Source organism: Dromiciops gliroides, chromosome 1 (assembly GCF_019393635.1).
Source record: "Dromiciops gliroides isolate mDroGli1 chromosome 1, mDroGli1.pri, whole genome shotgun sequence".
NCBI classification, from domain to species: domain Eukaryota; kingdom Metazoa; phylum Chordata; class Mammalia; order Microbiotheria; family Microbiotheriidae; genus Dromiciops; species Dromiciops gliroides.
Genome location: NC_057861.1, coordinates 699,692,989 through 699,719,680, shown reverse-complemented (window position 1 = coordinate 699,719,680; position 26,692 = coordinate 699,692,989). Strand labels below are relative to the sequence as shown.

Genomic DNA, 26,692 nt, shown 5'->3' with positions numbered 1-26,692 from the left:
GGTGATGATTGTCATTCTTATTCAGCTTAAGTTTTTCTTCTTTAACCCCTCTATATTGTCTGTCGGGCTTTTCACCATACAAATGCTTTATAAGATTACTAATTAAAGACAAAAGCAGGTTAGCAAAATTATGAACAAAACGAGCATATCTGGAATTTAAAGGGCTTTCTAAGGTTGTCTCAGGAGCACAGCCAGGCTGGGAAAGGGCTGAGTCTGAAGCTGCAAATGTAGTTAGAGAAAGTTGAGCATGCGCATCAGATCTCCGGACTTCCCAGGCAGGGGAAGCAATGGGCTTGGCCATGGGAGGAGTAGAGGGTGGGGTCTGGGGAGGAGGGGAGGGACCAGAGCAATTTGAATCAGACTTGATTTTGAACTCAGGCCTGGATTCCTCTTCCCCCACTTTGCCTCCAGGTGCTAGGGGATTAAAAGCTTCTAGAGGGTGGGTCATTGCCTCCAGGCATGCAAAATTAAAGCAACAATTAGTGTTAGAACTGGGAAAAGCTGCGGGAATCTCTTCAGGTTTCTCTGAAAAAGCATGGTTGGGAGAGGGAGAGATATTTCCTCGTGTGAGTAAGTTGCTGGCTCTTTTAACAAAAATAAAAAGAAAAATAGAAAATCCACAAAAACAAAGCATTAACATGATCTTATCTCCCATTTGTCTGGTTAAACAGACTAAAATAAAAAATAGGGTAATTAGGGAGTTTAAAAGGTCCATTTGAAAAAATTTAAAGGGAAAACACAGCCAGTACTCCAGTACTTAGCAGTTAAAGGGAGAGGGAGGGGAAATTTCTTACCCAACCAGAAGATCAGAAGTGAGGTTCAGCTTTCCTCTTCATGGTCAGCCATCTGTTAAGGGCTAAAATTCTAGCTAGTCTGTCTAAAATATCTAATGAGTGGTCGCCAATAAATTATAAGCTTTAGCAAGAGTTAGACTTTTAAGCATTTATTAAGGAGAATAAGAATTTGGTAAAGAGAGAGAAAGGCCTAGATTCCTATCTATTAAAGGGAGAGCACATTTCTAGCTCCCTTCTCCGCCAGCGGCCCCAGGAAAGAGAGCGAGACTGAGCGCCAGTCTCTTCCTTCCTCCTCCCACTAGCCCGCGTCACTTCCTGACTCCTGGTCTTGCCCTCAAAGACCTTCCCTTCATGGGCAGAACTCTTCTACAGTAAGTATCCAGCAGGTGGCGTTATTCCAATCGTTACAATAGTGATAGAAAACTGGATATAGGAATGAGAAAAGGATATGCGAATGTAAAAGCATATAATAAGAGTTTAAAGCAAGAATCAAGCTAAGGGTGGGGGGGGGCCCATACAAATGCAAAAGGGAGACAGCCCCTGTCCTCAGGAAGCTCGTATTCTAGTGGGGAGAGATGAACCAGGGACGGGGCAGGGGAGCTTGTTTTGGTTGGGAAAGTCACAGGGATAGTGAATGGAGCTCAGGGAGTGTGATTGGTATGCCCAATTATTTGATAACTGTTCTAAAGTGGAGGCAGTGGTAGGTCACATGGCAAGGTCCAGTGCAGGCAGGCATATGGCAGAAGGAAATGGTTGGAGGTGCAGTGGTTAGAGCCAGCTAGGCATAGGGGGCTATGTCATATGCTATCAGGACAGTCAAAGGGGCTCCAAGGAGATCAAGAGCTGAGAGGATTAATTAAGGGAAATCTGGGTTCAAGTTTAGTCTATGATAAATATTAGCTATTTCACCTCGTGGAAGTAATTTGTGGCAACCCTATAAGATTATAATTGGCTGAGCAGGTTCTAATCTACTTTTTTTTTTTTAATGGGGCAATGGGGTTAAGTGACTTGCCCAGGGTCACACAGCTAGTAAGTGTCAAGTGTCTGAGGCCGGATTTGAACTCAGGAACTCCCGAATCCAGGGCCCATGCTTTATCCACTGTGCCACCTAGCCGCCCCACTCTAATCTACTTTTGTAGGATTTTCTTTTATTTTTTTTTTGGTGGGGCAATGAGGGTTAAGTGACTTGCCCAGGGTCACACAGCTAGTAAGTGTCAAGTGTCTGAGGCCAGATTTGAACTCAGGTCCTGCTGAATCCAGGGTCAGGGCTTTATCCCCTGTACCACCTAGCTGCCCCTGGAGGATTTTCTTAACCAGGGAAATCCTATAACCAGTAAAATCACCAATCCAATACAAAAGCAAAACAGAAGGGAAAAAATAACCTGGTCTTCAGGGGAAAAATCTCCACAATGGATAATTGAGGATGTAATACACCAACTGAAAGGTTAATTCCTATTTGATTTTTATACATACACTTTAAAAAATTAGCTTCTAACTACGTAAGAGAACAGAAATTAAGGGAAAAAATATAGACCCCCTGGGAAGATGTTATTATAATTTTATTGTTTGGTTTAGGTATTTTAAATAAGAAAAACCAAAATCTCCAGCTGTATGTAAGTAATTGATTTAAAGACTGCGATAGACCCTTTATAAATACATTGGCATAGTCTTTCAAATCTACAATTCTGAGTTGACAGTCATGACCTCTTTCAAATAAGAGACATTAAAAGTGTTGGTTCTTTGTCGAAACTTTCTTTACCCATCTGCTATTCTATTTGGAAAGAATGGGATAGGAGAGGCATGATAAATCCATGATTTTCCACTAAGATGGGAGGAAAGTGAGTAGGTCAAAAAGATGTCAACACGATTTACTAACATCTGCCCTCACAAAAGTAAAGAATGTTCATTGAATGTGAATATTCCACTTTCTTTTATTTCTCTCCTTAACACTTGGCACTGAGATTTTAAATAATGTAAAACAGGTTTAGTTTGACACAATTTATCACAATAAATTCCAAATGGATAAGTGATTTAAATATAAAATTCATGTCATAAGAAAATTACAGGAGAATGGAAGGCAGTGTCTTTCACAGCTATGGTTAGGGGAAGAATTCAAGATTAGGAAAGGGAAAGAGGTGGTTAAGGAAGACACAGTGGGCCATTTAGACTATGTAACATTGAAAAACTTATGCACACACACACAGAATCAATGCAGTGAAAACATAAATAAAGATGGATTAGGGGAAACAACCTTTGTATCAGCTATCTCGGATGAAAGTCTGACATCCAAAATCCACAGGGAATTGCTGCAAATCTGTAAGCCTAAGCATCACCCTCCAATATATCATGAACAGCTTTCAAAATGACAAATGTAAATTTTCAGCCACCATATTGAAAATGTTGCAGATCAATGATAAAAATGGAACAATATCTCTTACTGGTCAAACCAGCAAAGATGAGCCATCCATCCATTTATTTATTTCATCTATCTATCTATCTACTCATTCATTCATTCATTCATGCATTCATTCATTCATTTGAAGAGGAAGCTATACCTGAGATTTCATTGATAGTTGTAGCTCCTCTCTCTCTGTCTCTGTCTCTGTCTCTGTTTCTTTGTCTCTGTTTCTTCTCTTTCTCAGTTCTGTCTGTCTCTGTATCTCTCCTCTTTTTCTCCCAGTCTCTGTTTCTCTTTCTCTCTCCTTTCTCAGTTCTGTCTATCTCTGTCTGTTTCTCTCTCTCCTCTTTTTCTCTCAGTCTCTGTCTCTGTTTCTCTTCTCTTTCTCAGTCTGTCTCTGTTTCTCTCTTCTCTTTCTCAGTCTGTCTCTCTTTCTCTCCTTAAACACACACACACACACACACACACACACACACACTCTTTTCAGCCAATTCAAATCAGTATCTACTTTCCAGCTTATGATTTCAGAGAGGCTTCTAACCCACTGAGAGATTAAATGACTTCCCTAGGATTAAATAGTCAGTATCAGAGGTCAGTGGTGAGGCTTCAACCCAGGTCTTCTTAACTCCAAGGTCAGCTCTCTATCCACATTAGAACAGCAGGCCTGGAGTCAGGAACACATCTTTTTTAGTTCAGATCTGGCCTCAGACACTTAACTAGCAGTATGACCCTGGGCAAGTCACTTAACCCTGTTTGCCTCAGTTTCTTTATCTGTAAAATGAACGGAAGAAGGAAATGGTAGAACTACTTCAGTATCTTTGCCAAGAAACTCCCAAATAGTGTCACAGTCAGACATGACTAAACAGCAGTCATCTCAGTACTGGGTTTATCTTTTTTTTTTTTTTGGTGAGGCAATTGGGGTTAAGTGACTTGCCTAGGGTCACACAGCCAGTAAGTATTAAGTGTCTGAGGCCAGATTTGAACTCATGTCCTCCTGACTCCAGGGCTGGTGCTCTATCCACTGCACTACCTAGCTGCCCCTCACTACTGGGTTTATATCCCAAGGAGGTCAATAAAGAAAGGTCCCATATGTAGCAAAATATAATAGTGAAAAAAATGCTTAATTTGGAGCCAGGTGACATGAATCCCAACCACCACTTACTGACTTCGACCCTGGAAAAATCACTTACTCCATCTGGGCCTTAGTTTCCCCTCCTTTTCCTATCTGCAAAATAGTTGGGGTTGGAATAGATGACCTTTGAGGTCCTTTTCAACACTAGGTCAATGATCGGAAGATCAGAAAATTACATATGCTGGAGTAACTTACACCTTGATGCTTCTGCTTGCTTCCTCCATGTCCTCTGGTGATATCCTGGGGTTAGCGCCTTGCTCTGCTGGTTGGGGTCCTCTGCCAATTTGTTCACTCCGATATATTGATCTCAAGGTCTATGCTCAGCTTCTTTCTGCTGTTCTCTGCTGAACAGAGCCCTTGGGCATCTGCTGGGCCTTTGCTATCAAATGGTGATGAGGTGAAGGGTTATCTATTCTCTGTTTTACTTCATAACCCCCAGAGCTACTTTAGGTCGTTTGTGTGTGTGTGTGTGTGTGTGTGTGTGTGTGTGTGTGTTGGGGGGGACCCCAGACAACCATAACCATTCAACTAGAGAAACCCTTGGACGTTTGTCTTTTTTTTGTGTGTCTTTAATAAACCTCTCTCCATGCCCAGGAAACAGCATTTATGCTATCAGTAAAAGTAACTTAATTACAAGCATTTTGAGGACACAACTGTGTTTTTATTTATCTTTACTTTATTCCTTCCCCTTCCTGACCAGCCCTCATGAGAGGTTACTACAGTGGTCCTAGAGCCAGCCTCAGAGTTGAGAACCTTGGTTCTAGGTGTGCCTCTGACTCACATAGGCTGTGTGGCCTTGGCCACATCTCAGATACCCCCAAGTGACTCTAACACTAAAACTTGCTGAGCTATTGCCTATCTGCAAAGGTAGAGGGAGTTTCTCACTAGGGACCTCCTATATTAAAAGGCAAAAAAGATCCCCACCTTGCTTTGTTCGTAGTCAGTGCTCAAGAAATACTACTGGAATGAATGGTTGCTTAGATGAGTCTGCCTTACAGGTTTGTTGGGAGGAAAATGTTTCGTAAACAGGAGAGCACCTTAGAAATATGAGGTATTTTTTCTCTGGGTCCAGGAGCCTGGCTTTTGTGCTGTTGATTATGTCTGAAAAGTGGACAACTTGTTAATGAGAGGAGCTTAGTTTTGTATCAGCTTTTATCTTTGCATTGGGTACTCCTTGTTTTTTATACCCAAACATGGTTGATTTGTCTGTCTGCAGGAGGCAGGGGAAAGACAAGGGACGGGGCAGGGAGAGGGGGATGGCGGGCTGGGAGACTGCATTTTTTGCTTAATCTGCCAAACTCCCCACTCTCTGTTTTCTCAGTATGTTTAAAGTATTTATTATCTCAGGTTAATATTATCTTTGATTTTTCAATCTTTTTTCTTCTATTTGAAAGTTTGCAGCTAGCAAGAGACCATGTTGGTCTGATTTCTAATACCTACTTCCCCCAGTCCCTTGCCACCAGCAGTACAGTGACTTGGGAAGGCGGCTAGTGGGGTTGGAGGTCAGATTCAGTGTTTATAGTTTTTACTGCCTTGCACTAAATAAAAAAAATATTCAGGCTCTTCTATCAGTAAACTCCACAATCACAACCAAAGCAAATAAGTCACACGGAGGGAGTACTGAAGTTGGAGGCAACAAGACCTAAGTTCAAATTCCACCACAGACATTTCCTTAACTAATGTCTGCTTTAGTTTCCTCATCTGTCAAATGGGGATACAGTAGCATTTATCTCCCAGAGTTGTTGGGAGATTAACATGAGAAAGTATTTATAAAGCCCTTTGCAAACCTTACAATTTAATTAATTAATTCATCCATCCATCATCTATCTATCTATCTATCTATCTATCTATCTATCTATCTATCTATCTATCTATCTATCTATCTATCTACTTTATTTATTTTTGTGGAGCAATGAAGCTTAAGTGACTTGCCCAGGGTCACACAGCTAGTAAGTGTAAGTGTCTGAGGCTTATTTGAATTCAGGTCCTCCTGAATCCAGGGCTGGTACTTTTTCTACTTTGCCACCTAGCTGTCCCCGACCATAAAATTCTATTTAAATGGTAGTTATTATCAGCAATAATAAAGATTATTATTGTTATGAGTGAGACTGGTCTTGAGGAAAGAATTTTGAACTACTAGGTAATTCACTTAACTAAGCTGCATAGGATCATAGATTTCTTTAATCTAAAACAGAAATTGTATCTGCAATAACTACCTTACAGGACTACTGTAAGAAAAGCACTTTGTAATCCTTAAAGAGCTATATAAATGGGAGTTTTTATTAGAAATTTCATATGAGTTATATTAAATTTGTCTAGGGACATATCTTATTCCTGCTATTACATTGTAGGTTTTTTTTTTAAGGGCAGGGATTGTGTTTAAATTCATCTGTTTCTCCTCCGGTCCCTGCCATAAGACCTTGGAATTATTGATAAAAGTTTTGTGTGTGTGTGTGTGTGTGTGTTTAAACGATGGGTAACCCTGAGCAAATAATTTGACCCTGTTTGCCTCAGTTTCTTCATCTCTAAAGTGAGCTGGAGAAGGAAATGACAAACCGATACAATATACTTGTCAAGAAAATCCCAAATAGTGTCACAAAGTGTGACACGACTGAAACGACTGAAAACAACAACAGATTATGACATGAGGAGAGGTTACTCTTCTTCTCTCCTCTCACCCCTGTTTGGGCATTTGAGCTCTGAATTTCTAATTAGAGCGCTTAGGGCTGAATCCCAGGTCTGCTTCTTCCTAACTGTGAGACCTTCGCCAAGTCATTCCTCTTTCCCCACCTACATTTTGCTGTTCTGTAAAATGTAAGGGTCTAAGACTGGCTGATTATAGAGGTTATAGATCTAGAAACGGAACGGACCTTAGAAGTTCATATCCATATCCACATCCAACTCCGATTCACAAATGAGGAAACAGGCACAGGGAGCTTAAATGATTGCCCAATGTTGACAGGTAGCAGATCAGGAGGCAGAATCTGAACCCTAAACCCGGGCCCTCTGCTTCCAAGTTCCCAGTATTCTTTAAAGGTTACCTACTTTTCCAACTCTATTGCTAATTACTTCATGGAGGGGAGAGCTTAGGGACTAGTGGACTTCTCCTTTGGAAGCTTGGTCACCTTCTTCTGGGGCTGATTTGTCCCCCTTAAAAATTAAAGCCTTGCTTTAGCCCCGCCCTCCATTGGAGAACTCCAGCCTCAGGGTCAGCCGGCTGATGGACACCAAGTCCTCTCTCGCCTAGCAACCGCATAACACAGAGCAGCCTCATTCAGATCCCTGCGCAGCTCGCCCAAGGGGCATTTCTTAGACTGCGGACGGACACAGGTACTGACGCCACTAGGGTTCTTGGCTCGGGAGAGCGCAGACGGGGTGAGAGAGAAGCACGAGTGTCTGGGCTTGAGGGGAGGGGCAGAGGGGTGTGTTGGTGGGCGGCGGGGAAGGGGAGATCGCTGCAGGCGGCGTTGGGCACCCCTCCATCCCGAGCAGGTAAGCCCCCCCCCCCGGGTCCCAGCCTGCGGGGTGACACCCGGGTGAGATGAAGGGTTGGCCAGGGGCGGGGGTGCTCCGGGAGAGCGCGCGCGGAGGATGGAGGATGGAGGTTCCCTCCTTACCTTTGGAGGGGCTGTACACATTCAAAATCTGCCCTCGAGGGACCTCCCTGCACTTGTAAAGGGGTGTGAGGTGTGTAATGGTTTGTGTATGGGTAACGTGTCAGGGAATTTGAGCCCCCGTTGTCTTACATGGAAGCACAGGATGTCAGAACTGGAAGGAACTTCAGAGATTCCTCTGCTCTTCTCTCCTCCCCCATGGACAAATTTAGGCCCAATTAATCAGTCATCAAGCATGTATTAACACATTTACTATGTGCCAGGTACTGGCCTAAGCACTGAGGACACAAAGAACAACAGATACCTTGTCCTTTGCCCTCAATTAGTTCACTTTCGAATAGGCCAACAAGATAGATACCACAAAAGTGGAAGTCCCAGACGGGAAGTATGAAGGGACCCCTTGACTTAGTGGATTTGCTGCCCTGGTCTTGAGCAAGTCTCTCAATGTTTCTTCATCTAAGGAGACTTGACTAGATAAAGTGCCCTCCAGTTCTAAACAGAAGATGCTATTGTTCAGGTCAACTTCTAGAGAGTATGAGTGGGGAAAATGAGGTAGGGAGAGGACATGGTGAAAGGCAGCTTGATTTGGTGGATTTGGGGTCCTGACCTGCTCTGGGTCCTGCTTGGGCAAGTCCCTTAACCTCTCAGGACTTCAGTCTTCCCATCTGTAAAACAAAGTCAACATGGGACTAAACGGCTTCTAAAGTGCTCCCAGCTCTCAATCTTATTTTTAATTTTTTTTCTCAATTACATGTAAAGATATTTTTTGAGTTCCATTTTTTTTTTTGAGTGAGGCAGTTGGGGTTAAGTGACTTGCCCAGGGTCACACAGCTAGTAAGTATAAAGTGTCTGAGGCTAGATTTGAACTCAGGTTCTCCTGACTCCAGAGCCAATACTCTATCCATGGTGCCTCCTAGCTGCCCCTCAGCTCTCTGTCTTATGACTTGGATTCAGAAGACTTGGTTTCAGGTGATGGTTCTGATGTGGGACCATGGGCAAACCCCTTTGATTTTCTGGATCATCATACTTTAATTGTAAATGATAATAAATTCCAGTACCTATATCATAGGATGTTGGGGAGGAAAGCTCTCTGTAAAACTTAAGAGCATTAAATATGAGTTGTGATTACATTATGAAATGACTTGCCCAAAGCCATCCTGAAAATCATCTCAGCCCTGAATCTTTTCCAAATCTCTATCAGATTTTGTGTTTCAAGACAACTTGAAAGAACAGGTATCTCCATAGATGTTACCTGAATGTCATTCTCTGTTCATCTTCCCTTTCCATAGTTTGAGTCGTCACCTCCCCCAAGTGGTACCAAGTATATTCAGCTAGAATCAATACTTTTTTTTGGTTTGTTTTAGTGAGGCAATTGGGTTAAGTGACTTGCCCAAGGTCATACAGCTAGTAAGTGTCAAGTGTCTGAGGTCGGATTTGAACTCAGGTCCTCTTGACTACTGGGCCAGTGCTCTATCCACTGTGCCACCTAGCTGCTCCATTCAGCTAGATATTAATGGGTCACAAGAATTGTACTTCAAGGAAGCCTAGATTTTAATAGGGCTGCCATGCTCATTTCCCCATTTTCCCCCGCTCTGGCCACTGGTCACTTAAACCTCTCTGGGCCTCAGTTTCCTCATCTTTAAAATGAGGTTAGATTAAATGATCTCTAAGGTTCCTTCCAACTCTAAATTCTCTGATCTCAAATCAGCAGGTCCAGTTATGAGATGGCCTAAGGGGACATTATGGATGAGTCTAAAATAGGGTCTGAGCCTTCGAGGGAACTTATTCTCTTGTTGGGGAGATAAGGTTTTTACATAGGTGGCACAAGTTTAAAAAAAAAGATTCAGGACAAGATAAACAAAGGGTTATATGCCTATCTCCTGGTTTGGCAGCCATAGCCCCTCTCAGCCAGCCTCCAGCCTCCCTTTCTAGGCTTAGCCCATATAAATCCCCTTTCCTGGACTTAACATTCTAGTCCAAATGGCTTTCTGGATGTTCCATTTATGGGACATTCCGCTTTATGTCTCTCCTCAGTTCTGCCTCTAGAATCCCTTGCTTCCGTCAAGACTCAACCCAGGCATTATCTCCTCGAGGGGGATTATTCTGATTTCCCCCTTCCCGCCTCCCCGTTGCTAAAGTCCTTCCCCTTGAAAGAAATTTCTAAGTATTTTGTGTTTTCCACCTTTGACATATCTACTCTGTGACCCCAGGCAAATTACTCGGCTTTTTATTGTTTCAGTCACATCCAACATGTGAATCTGCCTTCGTAGAAGGGATTCCTTACCCAGAGCTCCTTAATTAAGCCCATGAAATCACAGATTTGCTGAAATTTAAAAAAAATATATGTATTTACTTCTCTATATACCTTCCATATCTCCTCAAAGAAATGTAAGCTCTTTGAAGGCAGGAACTGTAAGAGTTTTGTCTTTGTATCCCTATTTTGGAACAGTGTCTGTCACTGGTGCTTATTTAATAAATGCTTTTTGAAGAAATGCTGAAGAAACAGGACTGTTAACAGAAATGGAGAGAGGAGGAAGGCTATTTGGGGGTGGTGGTGGGGGTGGAGGTAGAGGTAGAGGAGGTAGTAGTAGTAGTAGTAGTAGTAGTAGTAGTAGTAGTAGTAGTAACAATAGCTAGTATATATGTAGTTTGTCATGATTTACGAAGCCCTTTACACATATCTCATGATAATAGCACCTACCTCTTAGGGTTATTGTGAGGATAAAATAAGATAATTGCACAGAGGGCTATATAAATGCTTTTCATCATCATTATCTTTTTCATCATTTTCACCATCATTGTTATTTCCTCACAACAACCCTGGGAAGTTACTGCTACGATTATTATCCACTTTTGACAGATGAGAAAACTGAAACTGAGAGATCCAAGTGACTTGCTCAGGTTCACACTGCTAAGTGTTTGTGTCCGGGTTACCGTTCCTATTCCAAGTCCAGCACCACCTAGGTGCCACCTTGAGACTTGAGCTGGACGCTGCTAGTACTTCAGAGCCCTGAGTGCCCTGAGTGGCCCCATGGAATCACTCTTTGCTTGTCCTCCTCCTCCCCTCCCAGGTGGGTTTCTCTGCAGGATGGCAACGAAGAGCTTTGGGTGGGATGATGAAGCAAAGTCCCCAAGCAAGAAACAGTTCTCTACTGTGACACTCTACCAGTACGACAGCAGCATCGAGCCAAATGAGGATGGGTTCCAGCCCACTCGGCAGAATCTCTCCGGAAAATACTCTGTTTGTTCAGAGGAGACTGCAAACTCTGACATTCCCCAGTTGGTTCCATGCACGTTCACCATCTGCTTGGCTTTGCCAGGGCTTTTTGGTAGGTACTTGAGAAGATACATTGTTCTAGATGAATGAGCAAATGGATTTTCTGTCCTGTTTCAAAATATCTGCTTATATTTTCCTCCTCTGTTTCCCCTACTCCTCACCCTTTCCTCCCAGTATATGATAATGACAGAACACGGGTCAATGAGGGAACAAGAAATTACCAAGGAGGGGCAGCTAGATGGCGCAGTGGATAGAGCATTGGCCCTGGATTCAGGAGTACTTGAGTTCAAATCCGGCCTCAGACACTTACCACTTACTAGCTGTGTGACCCTGGGCAAATTTAACCCCAATTGCCTCACCAAAAAAAAGAAAAAAAAAGAAAAAAAAAAAGAAATTACCAAGGAATTGGAATTCTAGATGTTCAGGTATTGTGGGGACTTATCCAATGAGTCTAAATGGTATCTCACGCCTTGTTTACAAGTTTGCATACAGGAAAGACTAAGCCTCAGTCCCTGTTCTGAGATGAGATTGAATTGTGCTAATGAAATTTAAGCACATTTTTCACTGACTGATGTTTGTCTAGCCACAGTTTTAATAAACAATTTAACACAAATGATTAGCCTTGCCATTAGCTTTGACAATGGACACATAAACAGGGCTGTAATCAGAAGATGGAGAAGGCTTCATAGAGGAGGAGGCATTTGAATTGGGCTTTAAAAGATGGAGATGGATCCAATAGGTAAAGAGAAGGGAGGGCGATTCATGTAAAGGTGAACAAAGGTGTGAGACTGTAGGGAGTGCTTGGGCAATGGGGTAAAGTAGAAGAAGTCTGGTTTGATTGGAGTGTAGATGGGAGTGTTTCAAGGGAGACAAATCTGGAAAGACAGTGATGTCAGAGTATGCAGAGCCTTGAAAACCAGACCAAAAAAGTTTGAACTTTAACCCAGTAGGGAGCCCTGGAAGATGTTTGAGGAGAGGAGTGACATAATTGAAAATGTAAAGTTGCTTAATTTACACATTTATGAAAAAAAGAACCTTGTCCTTAAATTTCATCAGATGCAAAGTAATGAATATAGGCATTAGTTGAAGGAAAGCTGAAATACTGTATGTATTTATGCAGGAATATAATTTCTTCCACTCATTTATCACAGGATGATGTGGAAATTTGAACTTGGCTGACAACATCATGCTATTTCATCAGGCTTTTGAACGTCAGAAGAAAGCTATATTTTCCTCACGAATCAGGAAGATCTGAGTTCAAATCCAACCTCAGATACTCCCTAGCAATGTGACTCTGGGCAAGTCACTTAACCCCTATTTGCCTCAGTTCCTGACATATATTCTGTAGATAATTATCATCATAACTCAAATTTATGTTACAGTTTTTACAGTTTACCAGTCATTTCCCTTACAATAACTCTTTGAAGCAGGTAGTGCAGATATTATCTCTACTTTACAGTTGAGGATAAAGGCTTAAGAGGCAAGAGGAACAAAATAGTAGGATGTAGCCACTGACAGAATCTACCAGTGAAGGTCAGTAATGAGTCAAAATGCCTACAAATGCTTCTTAAAATTAGTGATATTATAATTGTGATAGACTTGATTCTTCTCAGCAATACAATGGTCCAAGATAGTTCCAAAGGACTCATGGTGGAAAATGTTCTCCAAATCCAGAAAAAAAAGAACTGTGGAATCTAGATGCAGATTGAACCATACTATTTCTATTGGTTTTTTTTCTTTTTTTGAGGTTTTTCCTTTTTGCTCTGATTTTTCTCTCATAACATGACTAATGCAGAAATATGTTTAATGTGACCTATATCAGATTACTTGCTGTCTTAGAGAGAGGGGAGCGAGGGAGAAAAATTTGAAATGAGAAATCTTATAAAAACAAATGTTGAAAACTGTCTCTAAATGTAACTGGAAAATAATAAAATATCTATATGGAAAAATATTAGTGATATTAGTGGTATTACCCATATGAATGGTGAAATTGAATAAAGGCATAGGGGAAAAGATAGCCAATTCAGTCTCTGCTATATTCATAAACCTTTATTTAACTATTTAATTGGTCTCTAAATTAATATCTTTTATGTACAGAAAAGAGAAAGGTTTAGAAAAAGGCATAGATAAGCAGGACAGCTTTGAACCGGGCAGCTAGGTGGTGCAGTGGATAGAGCACTGGCTCTGGATTCAGGAGGACCTGAGTTCAAATTGGGCCTCAGACCCTTGACACTTACTAGCTGTGTGACCCTGGGCAAGTCACTTAACCCCAATTGCCTCACCAAAAACCAACCCCCCCCCAAAAAAAACCAAGCTGTAGATAAGAAATTCATAGTTACATATGCAATACTCTTTCCATTGTATATGGAAATGTTCATGTCTATAAAGTTCAAAATTACAAAGAATTATTTAAAAAGCAGTGGGTATAGGGGGCAGCTACGTGTCACAGTGGATGAAGCACTGGCCCTGGATTCAGGAGGACCTGAGTTCAAATCCAGCCTCAGACACTTGACACTTACTAGCTGTGCGACCTTGGGCGAGTTACTTAACCCTCATTGCCCTGCAAAAAGAAAAAAAAAAGAAGAAAGCAATGGGTATATATATGTGTGTGTATACCCATACCCATACATATATAATAGCTAAAGTTTATATTTTATATATTATTTATAAATGCTTTTATATCAATATATCTTATACACATTATTATATTATATATAATATGTACATGCAAATGGCTAACATTTATACACACACACACACACACACACACATCTCCATCTGTCTATCTGTCTTTCTATCTCCTTGTCTTCTTTGTTAGGATGTTAGTACTTTGCCAGTAGGCATTGTTTCATTCATTGCATTTGTAACCCTGATAGTTAATACATACTTGTGGATTGATTGATCACAACCCACCCACACATTCTCATCCCTATTTTCCCATATGTCCTCCATAAAGGTCCTCCCAATGTGCTCAGGACATTCCTTGACCATATGGGTACCAGTGCAGCAGCAAGTCAGTCATCTGTTACCACTTACTCTCACTACACACCCAGCTCATCTCCTCCTCTGGTTATACATCTCTTGGATGGCATGGTTTATGTCCCTTTTTGCTTGCAAGTCATCACTGGTAATATACTGCAGGTTATTTATGTCTCTTGAACAGCTTTTCATTGCCCTTTAGGTGGCTCACGATTTTTGATTTTTAGAGATTGTGGTATTTCACGATTCACGGCCACATGGCATTATAAGAAGAATATTGATGCTGAAATGATAGGTTTTTGTTTCAGGGAGAAGACAGAGGTTGTTGAAGGTACTATGCAATTTCTCAAATGTAATCCAGCCTGTTTTCATTCTCCTATTCAATTTTGGGTCCAGGCCTTTTCAAATTATTCATTATAGTAACTGAGGTGTAGTTCATTTTTTAAGTGTGACGAGGATACCAGAGGGAAGTGCTGAACCTAGGAAGAGATATAGCTCATGTTCAATGTATGTTTAATCAAAACTAGACATGAGGAGGGAGAACAATTTGGGAATAAATTAAAAGAGAAGAAAGGGGACAGGATGATGTAGAGATTTGAACTAGGCCAACAACATCATGCTATTTCATTAGGCTTCTGAATGTCAGAAGAAAGCTATATTCTCCTCATAAAATGTACATGTGCTGACTACTCTTCACTTACTAAATCTACCCCGTGTCTTCTAGGCATTAAAGGCAAGCATTCACATGACAAATTTAAACGATTAAGAGCTGACAAACTTGCAAAGTTACGACGCTTCTATCATATAGAATATCAGCTCTTGCCAGATGACAGAGAGCCTAAACAAGTCGACATGGTGTTGTTTAGTACATTAATAGCCAAAGTATTCATGGAATCTGGAATAAAGGTAAGATGTAGATGTGTGTTATATATATGCCACATATATAATATATTTGCTAAAGATATATATATATATTTACTAAAAGAAATAGAAATACATATTTATGTGCTAAAAGAAATGTAAATAAAAATTGTCACATTGTATCTACTGCGGTGTGTATATATATATATATATATATATATATATATATATATATATATATATATGTGTGTGTGTGTGTGTGTGTGTGTACATCGATTTATTCATTAAGTAATTCATTTGTTTACATTTCTTTCAGTAAACCATAAAGTGTTTCTCTAGCTATTTATTTAGCTTCCAACTTTTGGAAATTATTTTTCATGACGAAGAACACCCAGTCACTGTTTGACATTGGGGTGAGACTTGAAGGTAATGTAGCGCAAATTAAATATGTCTGCTGTGACATATGAGAGAATTGAGGGGATTAGGACAACAAGTAGTTAGTTGTGGGAATTGAGTGAACATCACTAACTCCATCTTGTGTCTCAGTTCTGGAGCTAACTCATTTCCCTTGCTCTTCAGTTACAAGTCTAGTCCAAATTTTGTCATGTGAGAAAACTTAATTCAGTTGTGGGAATTGGGAGAAAACTTTGTTGTGCTGTTTGAACAACATGGCTGGGAAGCTGGACCACCTCTATCTGCTGCTTGACTGAATATACCTAGGTTAGGCTACCTAGAAACTCCGTGAGATCCTAAGACTGATGCAAGGAGTCTTCTCACAAGCATCTCAAATAACCCACATATCTTATATGAAAACTGGCCCTGCACTCATCAATCAGTAATTGTTTCCATGTTCATTTGATTGTTTTCAGACACCCGGGGGAGTGGGATACCTCTTGTTCTGAATTCAGGGAATTGCACCTGTTTGCTCTCTCCCTCCCAACTTGGAAAGTCCCTAATTTTTCATCCAATTAGAAATCAGATTACCTAATGTATTGCTTTCTTTTAATTAATTGGCCTTATTTGATTAATTGTTTTTAATGTATAAAAGTCTTAGTTCCCTCTGCCCCTCTGGTATTCGGGGTCCAGGCTTAAGCTGAGGAGGTCTGATGCCAATTTGTTAGGCATTCTTCATGTATTGCTTAATAAATCAGTATGCTTGAAGTATAAAACCTTTGTTTCCTTGTCATTTCATCTTTCACCTGCCACACATAATACTTTTTTTGGTCCTCAGTAAACTCTTCGAGATATTCAGGAGAATCCTGTTGCTCATTGGGCACATGGGAAATACCATAGGTCCAAGTATCCTTATAGTACTTTAGTGTTTTTGAATTAGGATCTGGCTTTGTCTACCAGCCTTTCTTTTTACTTTTTGTCCTAACTTAATCTCCCAGCATCCTTTACTCCCTCTCAGTGCTCCAAATGAAGCCTTCTCCTTCCTTGCCTTGTCTTACTTCTCCTTACCTCACCTTAGCATCAACCTCTCTCCTTATGGATACGGTTGCTGGTCATTTCCCTCACCCCGTACAGCAACTTCTGTGTGTACCCTGCTCCCTAATGACTTTCAGCTCCAATCTGTCCCTCTGCTGTTCATTCTACTAACCTTATTATATGTTACAGGTTATAACAAAAGTGTGTTCAGAGGGACAATTCAGGGGATCCTGTTTGTTGAGTAGCCATGATAAAGGTGTGCCCTAGGTAGTAACATTTTCTAGGGTTGGAGTTTTATGTCCTTAAAAATAGGGGCTAATTGCATTTCCTATGTAGAAATTTATGTAGCTAAATTATTTTGTGGACCAGATCTCATTAATATAAGCATGCTATATAAGGGATTCTTTTTTAATGTAATAAACATTTTTATTTATAGTTTTAGGTTCCAATTTTTATCCCTCCTTCTCTCCCTCCCCTCCACCCCCCCCAAGGTGGCAAGCAATCAGATATGGGTCATATATGTATGATTATGTAAAATATTAACATATTTGTCATTTTGTGCAAAACTTGATTAAAAGAAAAAAATGAAAGAAAATGAAAAATAGCATGCTTCAATCTGTTCCATCAGTTTTTTCTTTGGAAGTATACAGTATGTTTCATCAATAATCCTTTGGGATTGTTTTGGATCATTGTATTGTTGAGACTAGTCAAGTCATTCAAAGTTCTTCATCAAACAATATTGCTGTCTCTGTGTACAATGTTCTCTTGGTTCTGCCCACTTCACTATACATCATTTCATACATGTCTTTCCAGGCCTTTCTGAAGTCATCTTGCTTGTCATTTCTTATAGCACAATAACATTCCATCACAATCATATACCACAGCTTGTTTAACCATTCCCCAATTGATGGGCATCCCATTGATTTCCAATTCTTAGCTATAAATATTTTTGTACAAATAGGTCTTTTTCTCTATATAAGGGATTCTTAAGTAGGTATTTGACTCTGGTTCATTTTCTTTTTGTTTCTTTTTCTTTCTTTTCTTTTCTTTTTTTTGGTGAGGCAATTGGGGTTAAGTGACTTGCCCAGGGTCACACAGCTAGTAAGTGTTGAGTGTCTGAGGCCACATTTGAACTCAGGTCTTTCTGAATCCAGGGCCGGTGCTCTATCCACTTCACCACCTAGCTGCCCCAACTCTGGTTCATTTTCATTCTAATTATCCGAAAATTATGAATTATTTTATTGTAAGTATCGTAACACTGACTATAGTGATTACTGGAAGGCCAAGTATGTTAATTTTTATCCCACCCTTTGGGGGTCTGTAGCATCCTTAAGAGTGTTTGGGGTGTCTAGACTCTTTGAAAATGGTTTGGGCAGCTAGGTGGCACAGTGGATAAAGCACCAGCCCTGGATTCAGGAGGACCTGAGTTCAAATATGGCTTCAGACACTTGACACTTACTAGCTGTGTGACCTTAGGCAAGTCACTTAACCCTCATTGCCCCACAAAAAAAAAAAAGAAAGAAAGAAAGAAAAAAGAAAATGGTTCCAATCCCTCCAAATGGTGTTCCTCTGAGTGTAGAGGGGTCTCCTGAACCCCAGTTCCATTTAGCCCCTAACAGCTGGCTTAGCTTTTACAAAGAAATATTTTCTTCAAAAGATAATAAAAAATATACCGATTTACTACCCTAATAGTGGGAGGCATAATCCACTTCCTCCCTATCTCCTCTTGGCACCTCCTCAGTCTCTGAGGAGGGGAAGGAGATTAGGTTCAACACTTAGCTCAGTTCCTGTAAAGTATGGTCCCAGTTCCAAGTCCAAAACTCCCCTCAGGCTTGAGTCTCAGGCAACCTGGCTTCTCAGTGTTTCCATGCTGGGCTGGCCACACCACCCTGCCTGCAATCCTGGCTCTCAGATCTTCATGGTGGCTCAAGTCCTCCTGGGTCCAATGGGGATGGCTCCCAGCACTGGAGACCTGGAAAGACAAATGAAAACAAACAGAAACACTCAGACCCATTTCTCAGAGCCAGGGTAAAAGAGGGAGCAGGAGAAGGAGGTTCTTCTCTCTCTGGTTCTGTTCATGTTCTTGAACTGGGATCTTCACCTCCTGGACGAGCACAGGAAAGAGCTTCTAGCAAGAACTTTAGGAAGAAAGAGTGACCATCTCAGTCTTGCTGGTTTTAAAGTCGAAACTTCTGGTTACACAGCCAGTCAAAGGAAGTTACACCTAGCCTTGGGTTAGGAGACATAGAGACCTCTATATTAGGTGAGCTGGGCATTTAGTAGGCACTTATTAAATGTTTTTCGATTGATTGACTGATAGACAAGCCCAGGTTACAGATGATTTTGTTATGTTTAAATTCTTTTAAAGTAGCAATACGTGCATGATTATTTTTGATTAACTAGACAACCCTGTTCATTAATCATGTTGGATAAGAGTCTTTTGCAAATTAGTTTAAATAGCGGACCGTGGTCAAATTAGTTTGTATGGTGCTTATCTCAAAGGACATAAGACAGCATGATGAATTAGCACTGATCTATCCACTTCAGGAAAATTTGTTACACCAAAAATGGGTTGGGGTTTTTTTGGTGCCTAAACAGACTAAGTTAGTTTATGTTCTCTTTAGTTATCTCTTCTTTAGTTGAGCAAATTTGATGCTCCTTCAAATTCAGAAAAAAAAGTGGACCCTTAGTTTTCATTTTCTAATATGTTAACCCTACGCTGGTGCTGGCTGTGTTTTCTGAGTGGGTAGCTAGGGTTATATAAAAAATCCTTTGGAGAAGTTTATCAATGCATATTCATTTTGAGCTTTGAAAGGTAATTTTTGCCAAAATGTCTAAGTAAGAACATATTTAGCAGGTGGTTTGGGAAAGAGTTGCAGAAAGAAATATAATACTTGTAATTTATTACTAATTTTACCAATTGTTCTTTTCTGTCTTAAGTAGTGACATTAGTAGACTCATATTTTCAGTCTTTTTTTTTTAAAGCATGTTTCTGGTGGGGGGAAATTGGGCATAGACTCATAGTACGGTCCAGTGATATAACCTTTGACCCTTTGCAAAGTATTAATTTATAGACACTGGTGTTTTGTTTGTTTTTAGTGATTGTTCATATTTATTTGGCATATATAAAAATGAATTAGAATGAGATATCCTCAAGAAATTAGGATAAAACAAACAGATTTTTCCCCCCAAGGCAATGAGGGTTAAGTGACTTGCTCAGGGTCACACAGCCAGTAAGTGTCAAGTGTCTGAGTCTGAATTTGAACTCAGGTCCTCCTGAATCCAGGGCTGGTGCTTTATCTACTGTGCCACCTAGCTGCCTGAAACAAATAGATTTTCTTGGTTTGCGGGGCGGGGGGGGGGTAGTGAGGGTTAATGAGGGTCACACAGCTACTAACTGTCAAGTGTCTGAGGCCAAATTTGAACTCAAGTCCTCCTGAATCCAGGGCTGGTGCTTTATCCACTGCGCCACTTAGCTGCCCCCAACAAATAGATTTTGAATATTTTGCCTTCCTTCCTTCCCCCTGGCCTCCAAATTCTCCAATTTCTGAAATTCCCTAATGTTATACCGGATTGATTTTTTATCAGAATTTTATTCCCCATACTGAAAAAAACCAAAACTGGCCTTACATTTTTTTTCTCTAATGCAGTGTCCAGTTGTGATCATTTAAAGCTTAAAATGTTCTTATCTCTCATCTTTCCTTTCTATATCTCTCAAATTGCTGAACAGGAGATCTTTTGAAGAGATTAACTTTGCCTACATTTGTTAGGCTATAATATATAAATGTATGTGTGTTGTGTGTGTGATAAACTTAATTATCTTAAATAAAAACAAAAAAACTCCCAAAGCAAAATGGGGAATAAAATCATCCATAAAAACCTAAATATATCTAGGGCATTTGAATAAAGTAGAAATGAACAAATTTTAAAAAACAAGCAGCCTGCAAAAAATATATCAACAATGTTTCTCTTTTAAATTTCCCTATATGTTTCTGGAAATCCTTTTAGCTATAAGCTTTCTAATTTGGCCTAGAAACAAAAACAATACAGATTAAGAACCCTGAAATTTATGAATTATCATCATCATGATTGTGATTATTATAGCCGGCATTTATATAATGGCTTTTGTTTACAGATAGTTTGATAGATCTCATTCTAGTTCAATAAACACTTGTTATGCTTCTGTTCAGTGCAAGGCACTGAGGTAACTGGTGGCATAAGATGAGAGAAAGAGAAAACAATCCCTACAGACTTTTGGGATACCCTGTATATGGGGGGTGGGAATGAGGCAGAATTACCAGGTGACAGGAATTGGGTAGAAAATGGAGCTTGATTTTTTTGTGGTGGCCAAGAATTGTAAATTGAGGGGATACTAAACAAGTTGTGGCAAATGAATGTAATGGAATATTGTCCTGTAGGAAATGATGAGCAGGCAGATTTCAGAAAAACCTGAAAAGACTTACATGAATTGATGCTGAGTGAAATGAGCAGAACCAAGAGAACACTGTACACAGTATCAGCAACATTGTGTGATGATCACATGTGATAGCCTTAGCTCTTCTCAGCAATACAATGATCCAAGACATTGCCAAAAGACTCATGAAGGAAAATGCTTTCCACATACAAAAAAGGAAGAAAGAAAGAAAGAAAGAAAGAAAGATGGAGTCTGAATGCAGATTGAAGCATACTGTTTTTGCTTTTGTTGTTGTTGTTTCTTCTTTCTTGTGTTTTTTTCCTTTTGCTCTAACTCTTATGACATGACTAATGTGGAAATATGTTTAACATAATTGTAATGTATAATCTATATCAGATTGCTAGCTGGCTTCGGGAAGGGGTAGGGAAGGAAGGGTGGAAGAAAAATTTGGAATTCAAAATCTTACAATAATGAATATTGAAAACTATCTTTACATGTAATTTGAAAAAAAAAAAAGGTCTGGGGGGCAGCTAGGTGGAGCAGTGGATAGAGCACTGGCCCTGGATTCAGGTGGACCTGAGTTCAAATCCGACCTCAGACACTTAACACCAGCTGTGTGACCCTAGGCAAGTCACTTAACCCCAATTGCCTCACACAAAAAAAAAAAAGAAAAAAAGAAAATGGAGCTTAAGCTAAGTCTTGAAGAACAGTGGAAATGAAAAAGGAGTGTATTTGCATGGCAGTTCTATTTCAAATTGACATTATTAACTTTTTTCCCCCATACAAATATTTACATAATTTATTTGGTTAAAAGACTTTTAATGTTGTTTTACATAGTCTGTGAGTCCATGGTGTGAAAATGATAAATTGTGGGTGTCTTGGAAAGAAACTCATAAGATGTCAATTACAAAGGAAGTGTTAAAGAAACTCAACTATCACAAAATCATCTTTAGTATATGGGACACCAAGGAGAGAGTGTCTAAAAAAGCAAAGTTTTCTAAAGTAAAAAGTTACAGTCGCCAGGAGGATTTTGAAAGTATTGGTAAGTTAATTATTCACATTTTACTCGCAATGTTTATAGAAGTATAGATTCACAGAATATTTGAGCTGTAGAGAACATGTAAGCTTGGAATCTTAAATCAACTTCTTCATTTTATAGGCAAGGAACCTGAGGCCCATCAAGGAGAACTGACTTGGCTAGGTTTATAGTTAGTGGGGGTAGAACCCAGGTGAGATGAAGGGGATAGATTTCAGGGGGTCCATGAATTTGGATGGGAAAAATTTATATTTATTTCAATGAAATGAGTTTCCTCTGGAATTCTATTATTTTGTTTTCATGCATTTAAAAACATCATTTTGGGAAGAGATCTGGCTTCACCAGACTGCCAAAGGATTCTATGACAAAAGGTTAAAATCAAGAACTCTCCTGCAGGCTTTTACTGAGTCTGAATTACCTGTTCAGCTTTCCCCTATTACTCCTGTTACTGCCCTTTGAGACCAAATCTGCTTCCACATGATAGCCCTATAAATACCCAAAGACATCAGTTATATCCCCCAACTTTTCTTCTCTAGGCCAACTATTCTCAGCTCCTTCCACTCTTTCTTTACATGGCACAGTCTATTTCCTCACTCTCCTGTTCAGTATCCACCGCAGGCTTGTAAAAGCCTTTTCTTGTTGTGGTTTTTGTTTTGTTTTGTTTTGTTTTAAGTGAGGCAGTTGGGGTTAAGTGACTTGCCCAGGGTCACACAGGTAGTAAGTGTTAAGTGTCTGAGGTCGGATTTGAATTCAGGTCCTCCTGACTCCAGAGCTGGTGCTCTATCCACTGTGCCACCTAGCTAACCCATCAAAGCCTTTTCTAAAACATGGTGCCCACAACTGACCATAACATTCCAGTTGAATCAGTTTAATCCCATCAAATTTCACTTCTCAGTGAAGCATCACTAATGACAGGACTCAATAACTCCCTTGTACATCTTGGCTGCCTGAGATCTCTTCCCACTGGGCTGGGTCCCATGGGTGTCTCAAGTCTTCTTCAGGACTGAGGCTCTTACTGAGCCCATAGCCTGCATGCTCGGCTATGGGCTCCAGTTCTTAGCCTTGTATCATAGGAGGAAGACATAAATAGAAGTCAGCACCCACTCTAGACACAGGCTTGTCTAGGGGGCCATGTACTCACCTGATGGCCATGTTGGGAGATGGGTATCCCAGCCCCCTTCAACCTCTAAAGCTCAGAGCATCATTCTTCCACCTTTTAGCTCGCAGGAAGGAAAGAATTCCAGTTTCTCCCCTGGGACCTTTTATATGCAGTCTTTCTTGTAGCTCAGCAAGCAACCAAATTATCTTCTCTTCACCTTGCAGTAAGCAGTCGGAAAATAGTCAGAGCTTATCTGTGCATGCTCTGAAGAGATTGCCAAGCCCCTACAATCTGTGTCATCATAAGCTTCTACAGGCACACTTGCCTAACAGGAGTACTATTTATTACCTCTGGTATCTGAATCCATCGGCTTTATTGCTTTTTGGATCGTCTCCTGTGAACAACTGGTCTTTTCCATTACCATTCTAATGTACTCACTACTCTCCCATATTTGACTTGAAATATGTAGGTAGCTTTCTCTTCCCACTCCCTTTTCAATTTAAAGGAGCCTTGAATGGATTTATAAGGTATTAGGTAAATATATATTTTACGATCTCTGCTTAGGGGCATACCAACCCTCGCCAAGAGCATTCCATATTTTAAGCCATTCTTCAGAAATCCAAAGCCTATTCTTGAGTACCATTTTTGTAATTTCTTGTTCGCTTTCCAAGTCTACTCTTGTCTTTCAAAGCTACATCTTTCTGTTGGCAGCAAGGATATTGAAAGACATTATATTTTCTCATTGTCAGTGATTCTTCTAAGCGTGCTATCATTCCCTTATTTATTTCTGTTGATTCACTTGTTGTCTGACATTATAACTCTTGAGGTTTTTTTTTTTTGATTCAGCTGAAGCGTTTTATTCTATCAATTTAAATCTTTATGTGTGTGGTTTTTGGCATTAGGTTTATTTCCCTTTTGGCAGCATATTATTGCGTTGTGAGTTTTGATGCATTCATTGGCTCTTTTCTTTTATAGTGGAATTCAAGTGACATTCAAGAGTATAATGGTTACATTTGCCTTATTATGTAACAAACTGTTGGTTGGCCCAAGCATAGTAAACTTTAAACCAGATTTTTGTTTTGAAAGTATTTAGATCTTCCTGAATTGAAGGTGTTTCCTGGAAACATTTGGTGTTACAACTATCAAGTTTTTCTCTTCTTCAGTCATTTAATCAGAAAAAGGAAGGCCACTCCCTTATTTTTTAATTATTTCTATTATTAATCCAAACTTAACATCATTCTATGTTGCCTTGGGCCTCAGTTTCTTCTTCTGTGACAGGAGAGGGAAAGGGACTTGACTCCTCAGGTACTTCTAGCTCTAAATTGGTGATTCTGCCTTAACTTGGGTTTCTTTATTAGAGATAAGAGCTTCACTTTAGAATTGCCACCATCCTTCCTTCTCTTGGGGTTTTCTCCCCTTTCTCTGAAATATTTGGCGATTTAGCCAATACATTGTTCTAGGATTCTCACAAGCTATTAATAACACTTTTAATCTTGGTCATTTTAAGTACAGTAACTTATATTTTGTCTGGGAGGCTTGTAGGTTAAAGATGTTCCTGAAAGTGAATGTCTCATTGAAAGCTCTTCAAATAGACTTTACCTGTCATCATAAAGCATTCCAAATATGAACCAAGACAGTTCTGAAGGACTCATGAAGAAAAATGCTCTCCACCTCCAGAGAAAGAACTTGATGGAGTCTGAATGCAGATCAAAGAATACGATTTTTTTCTATTTTTTGGGGGGGGGCACTTTATTTTCTTTCACAATATGACTAGTGTGGAAATACATTTGGCATGATTGCTGTACATGTATAACCTATATCAAAATGCTTACCATCTCTGGGAGGGAGGAAGGGAAAGAGAGAATTTGGAACTCAATTTTTTAAAAATGAATGTCAAAAATTGTTTTTATATGCAGTTGGGAAAAAAATAAAATATTATTTTAAAAAGCATGCTGATGTGAACTGATCCAACCATTCTGGAGAGAGAGCAATTTGGAATTATGCCCAAAGGGCGATAAAGCTATGCATACCCTTTGACCCAGCAATTCCACTTTTAGGTCTTTTTCCCAAAGACATCATGGAAAGGGGAAAGGGACCCACATGTACAAAAATATTTATAGCTGCTCTTTACGTGGTAGCAAGGAATTGGAAGTTGAGGGGATGCCCATCAATTGGGGAATGGTTGGACAAGTTGTGGTATATGAATACAATGGAATACTATTGTGCTGTAAGAAATGATGAGCAGGAGGAGTTCAGAGAAACCTGGAGGGTCTTATGTGAGCTGATGATGAGTGAGATGAGCAGAACCAGAAGAACATTGTACACAGTATCATCAACATTGAGTGTTGACCTACTGTGATGGACTATATTCTTCTCACCAATGCAATGGTACAGAAGAGTTCCAGGGAACTCATGATAGAAGAAGATCTCCAAATCCAAGAAAAAAAAAAAGAATTGTGGAGTATAGATGCTGATTGAACCATACTATTTCTTTTGTTTTGGGTGCTGTTGTTTTTTTTTCTATTTTGAGGTTTTGCATCACTGCTCTGATTTTCTCTCTTATAACAGGATTAATGCAGAAATAGGATTAATGTTATTATGTGTATATGTATATTTATATAGATATATAGATATAACCTATATCAGATTGCCTGCTGTCTAGGGGAGGGGGAGGGAGGGGAGGGAGGGAGAAAAATCTGAAATTGTAAAGCTTGTATAAACAAAAGTTGAGAACTATCTTTACATGTAATGGAAAAAATAAAATACCTTATATGTAAAAAAAAAAGCATGCCGAGTAGATAATTATGTATTTATGGTGCATGCTTCTTAATCTTGTAAATGTTCTTATTTCTGAGATCCTCCATTTCTGAAATGAGGGTCATCTCTGACCTTTCCTCTACTTTGAGATGGGAGTCTTGATTAGGCGTTGTTGGCTCACTGCTCTTGATTTTTTTCTTCATTCGTGATGCCCATAACCAAGTTATTGTTCCTCCCCTTTCCCCCCATCTTTGACCTGTTTGTCATTCGGTTGTTAATCAAAATAACAGTCCTATTGATTTGATATCCTTTCTGGTTTCTGAGATAGTTGCCATTCAAATGGAGCTACTATTGTGTTCTCCTTCTTTGTCTAACGGGGATGTGACACATGTGCAGACCACCTGGGATGGCATCTTTCTACTTGGTTAGTCAACTGGAATCAGTTACTGTAGAGTCTTACAAAATTCCACGAGTGAGTCATATATGACTATAACAAAGAGAGGTCGTTGAAACTGACTCAGGAATTTCTGAAGTCACTGAGAGTTCCATCTACATAGCCAGTCTTCAAAAAAAAAAAAAAAAGGCTCCTTCCCACTATGTCATTTGTTAACCAGAACCAGTTACAGAAAGTCCATACATACCCCATGGTCTCTCCAAGGCATTTCCTTTACATGTCGTTATGACTATCCCAGAAGTAGGATCCCAGCCTCTCCATATGGAAAGACACAGTGCCAGTTCCCTCATTACACATGACATTTACATTTTTGAAGGAATGAGATGGTCATATTTCCTATTTATTTTTCAAGTTCAATATCTGCCCCCCTCTACTCAGTCCTTCTCCATATACAAATGTGCTTTTAAAATTTAATTCTTCAAAACACAACCAAACAAAATATTCCCTTG

At 39.9% G+C, this 26,692-nt stretch overlaps 1 protein-coding gene across 1 annotated transcript in view; it reads left to right on the top strand.

Moving 5' to 3' along the window:
* Positions 1-7,556: 7,556 nt before the first annotated feature.
* LOC122753729 (uncharacterized protein CFAP92-like) overlaps positions 7,557-26,692 on the top strand; it is a 35,837-nt gene continuing 16,701 nt past the window's right edge. The window contains exons 1-4 of the mRNA XM_044001373.1: positions 7,557-7,654; positions 11,010-11,267; positions 14,919-15,100; positions 21,735-21,939. Coding sequence (XP_043857308.1) covers positions 11,027-11,267; positions 14,919-15,100; positions 21,735-21,939 — 628 coding nt within the window. The 5' untranslated portion in view covers positions 7,557-7,654; positions 11,010-11,026. The remainder of the gene's footprint in view (positions 7,655-11,009; positions 11,268-14,918; positions 15,101-21,734; positions 21,940-26,692) is intronic.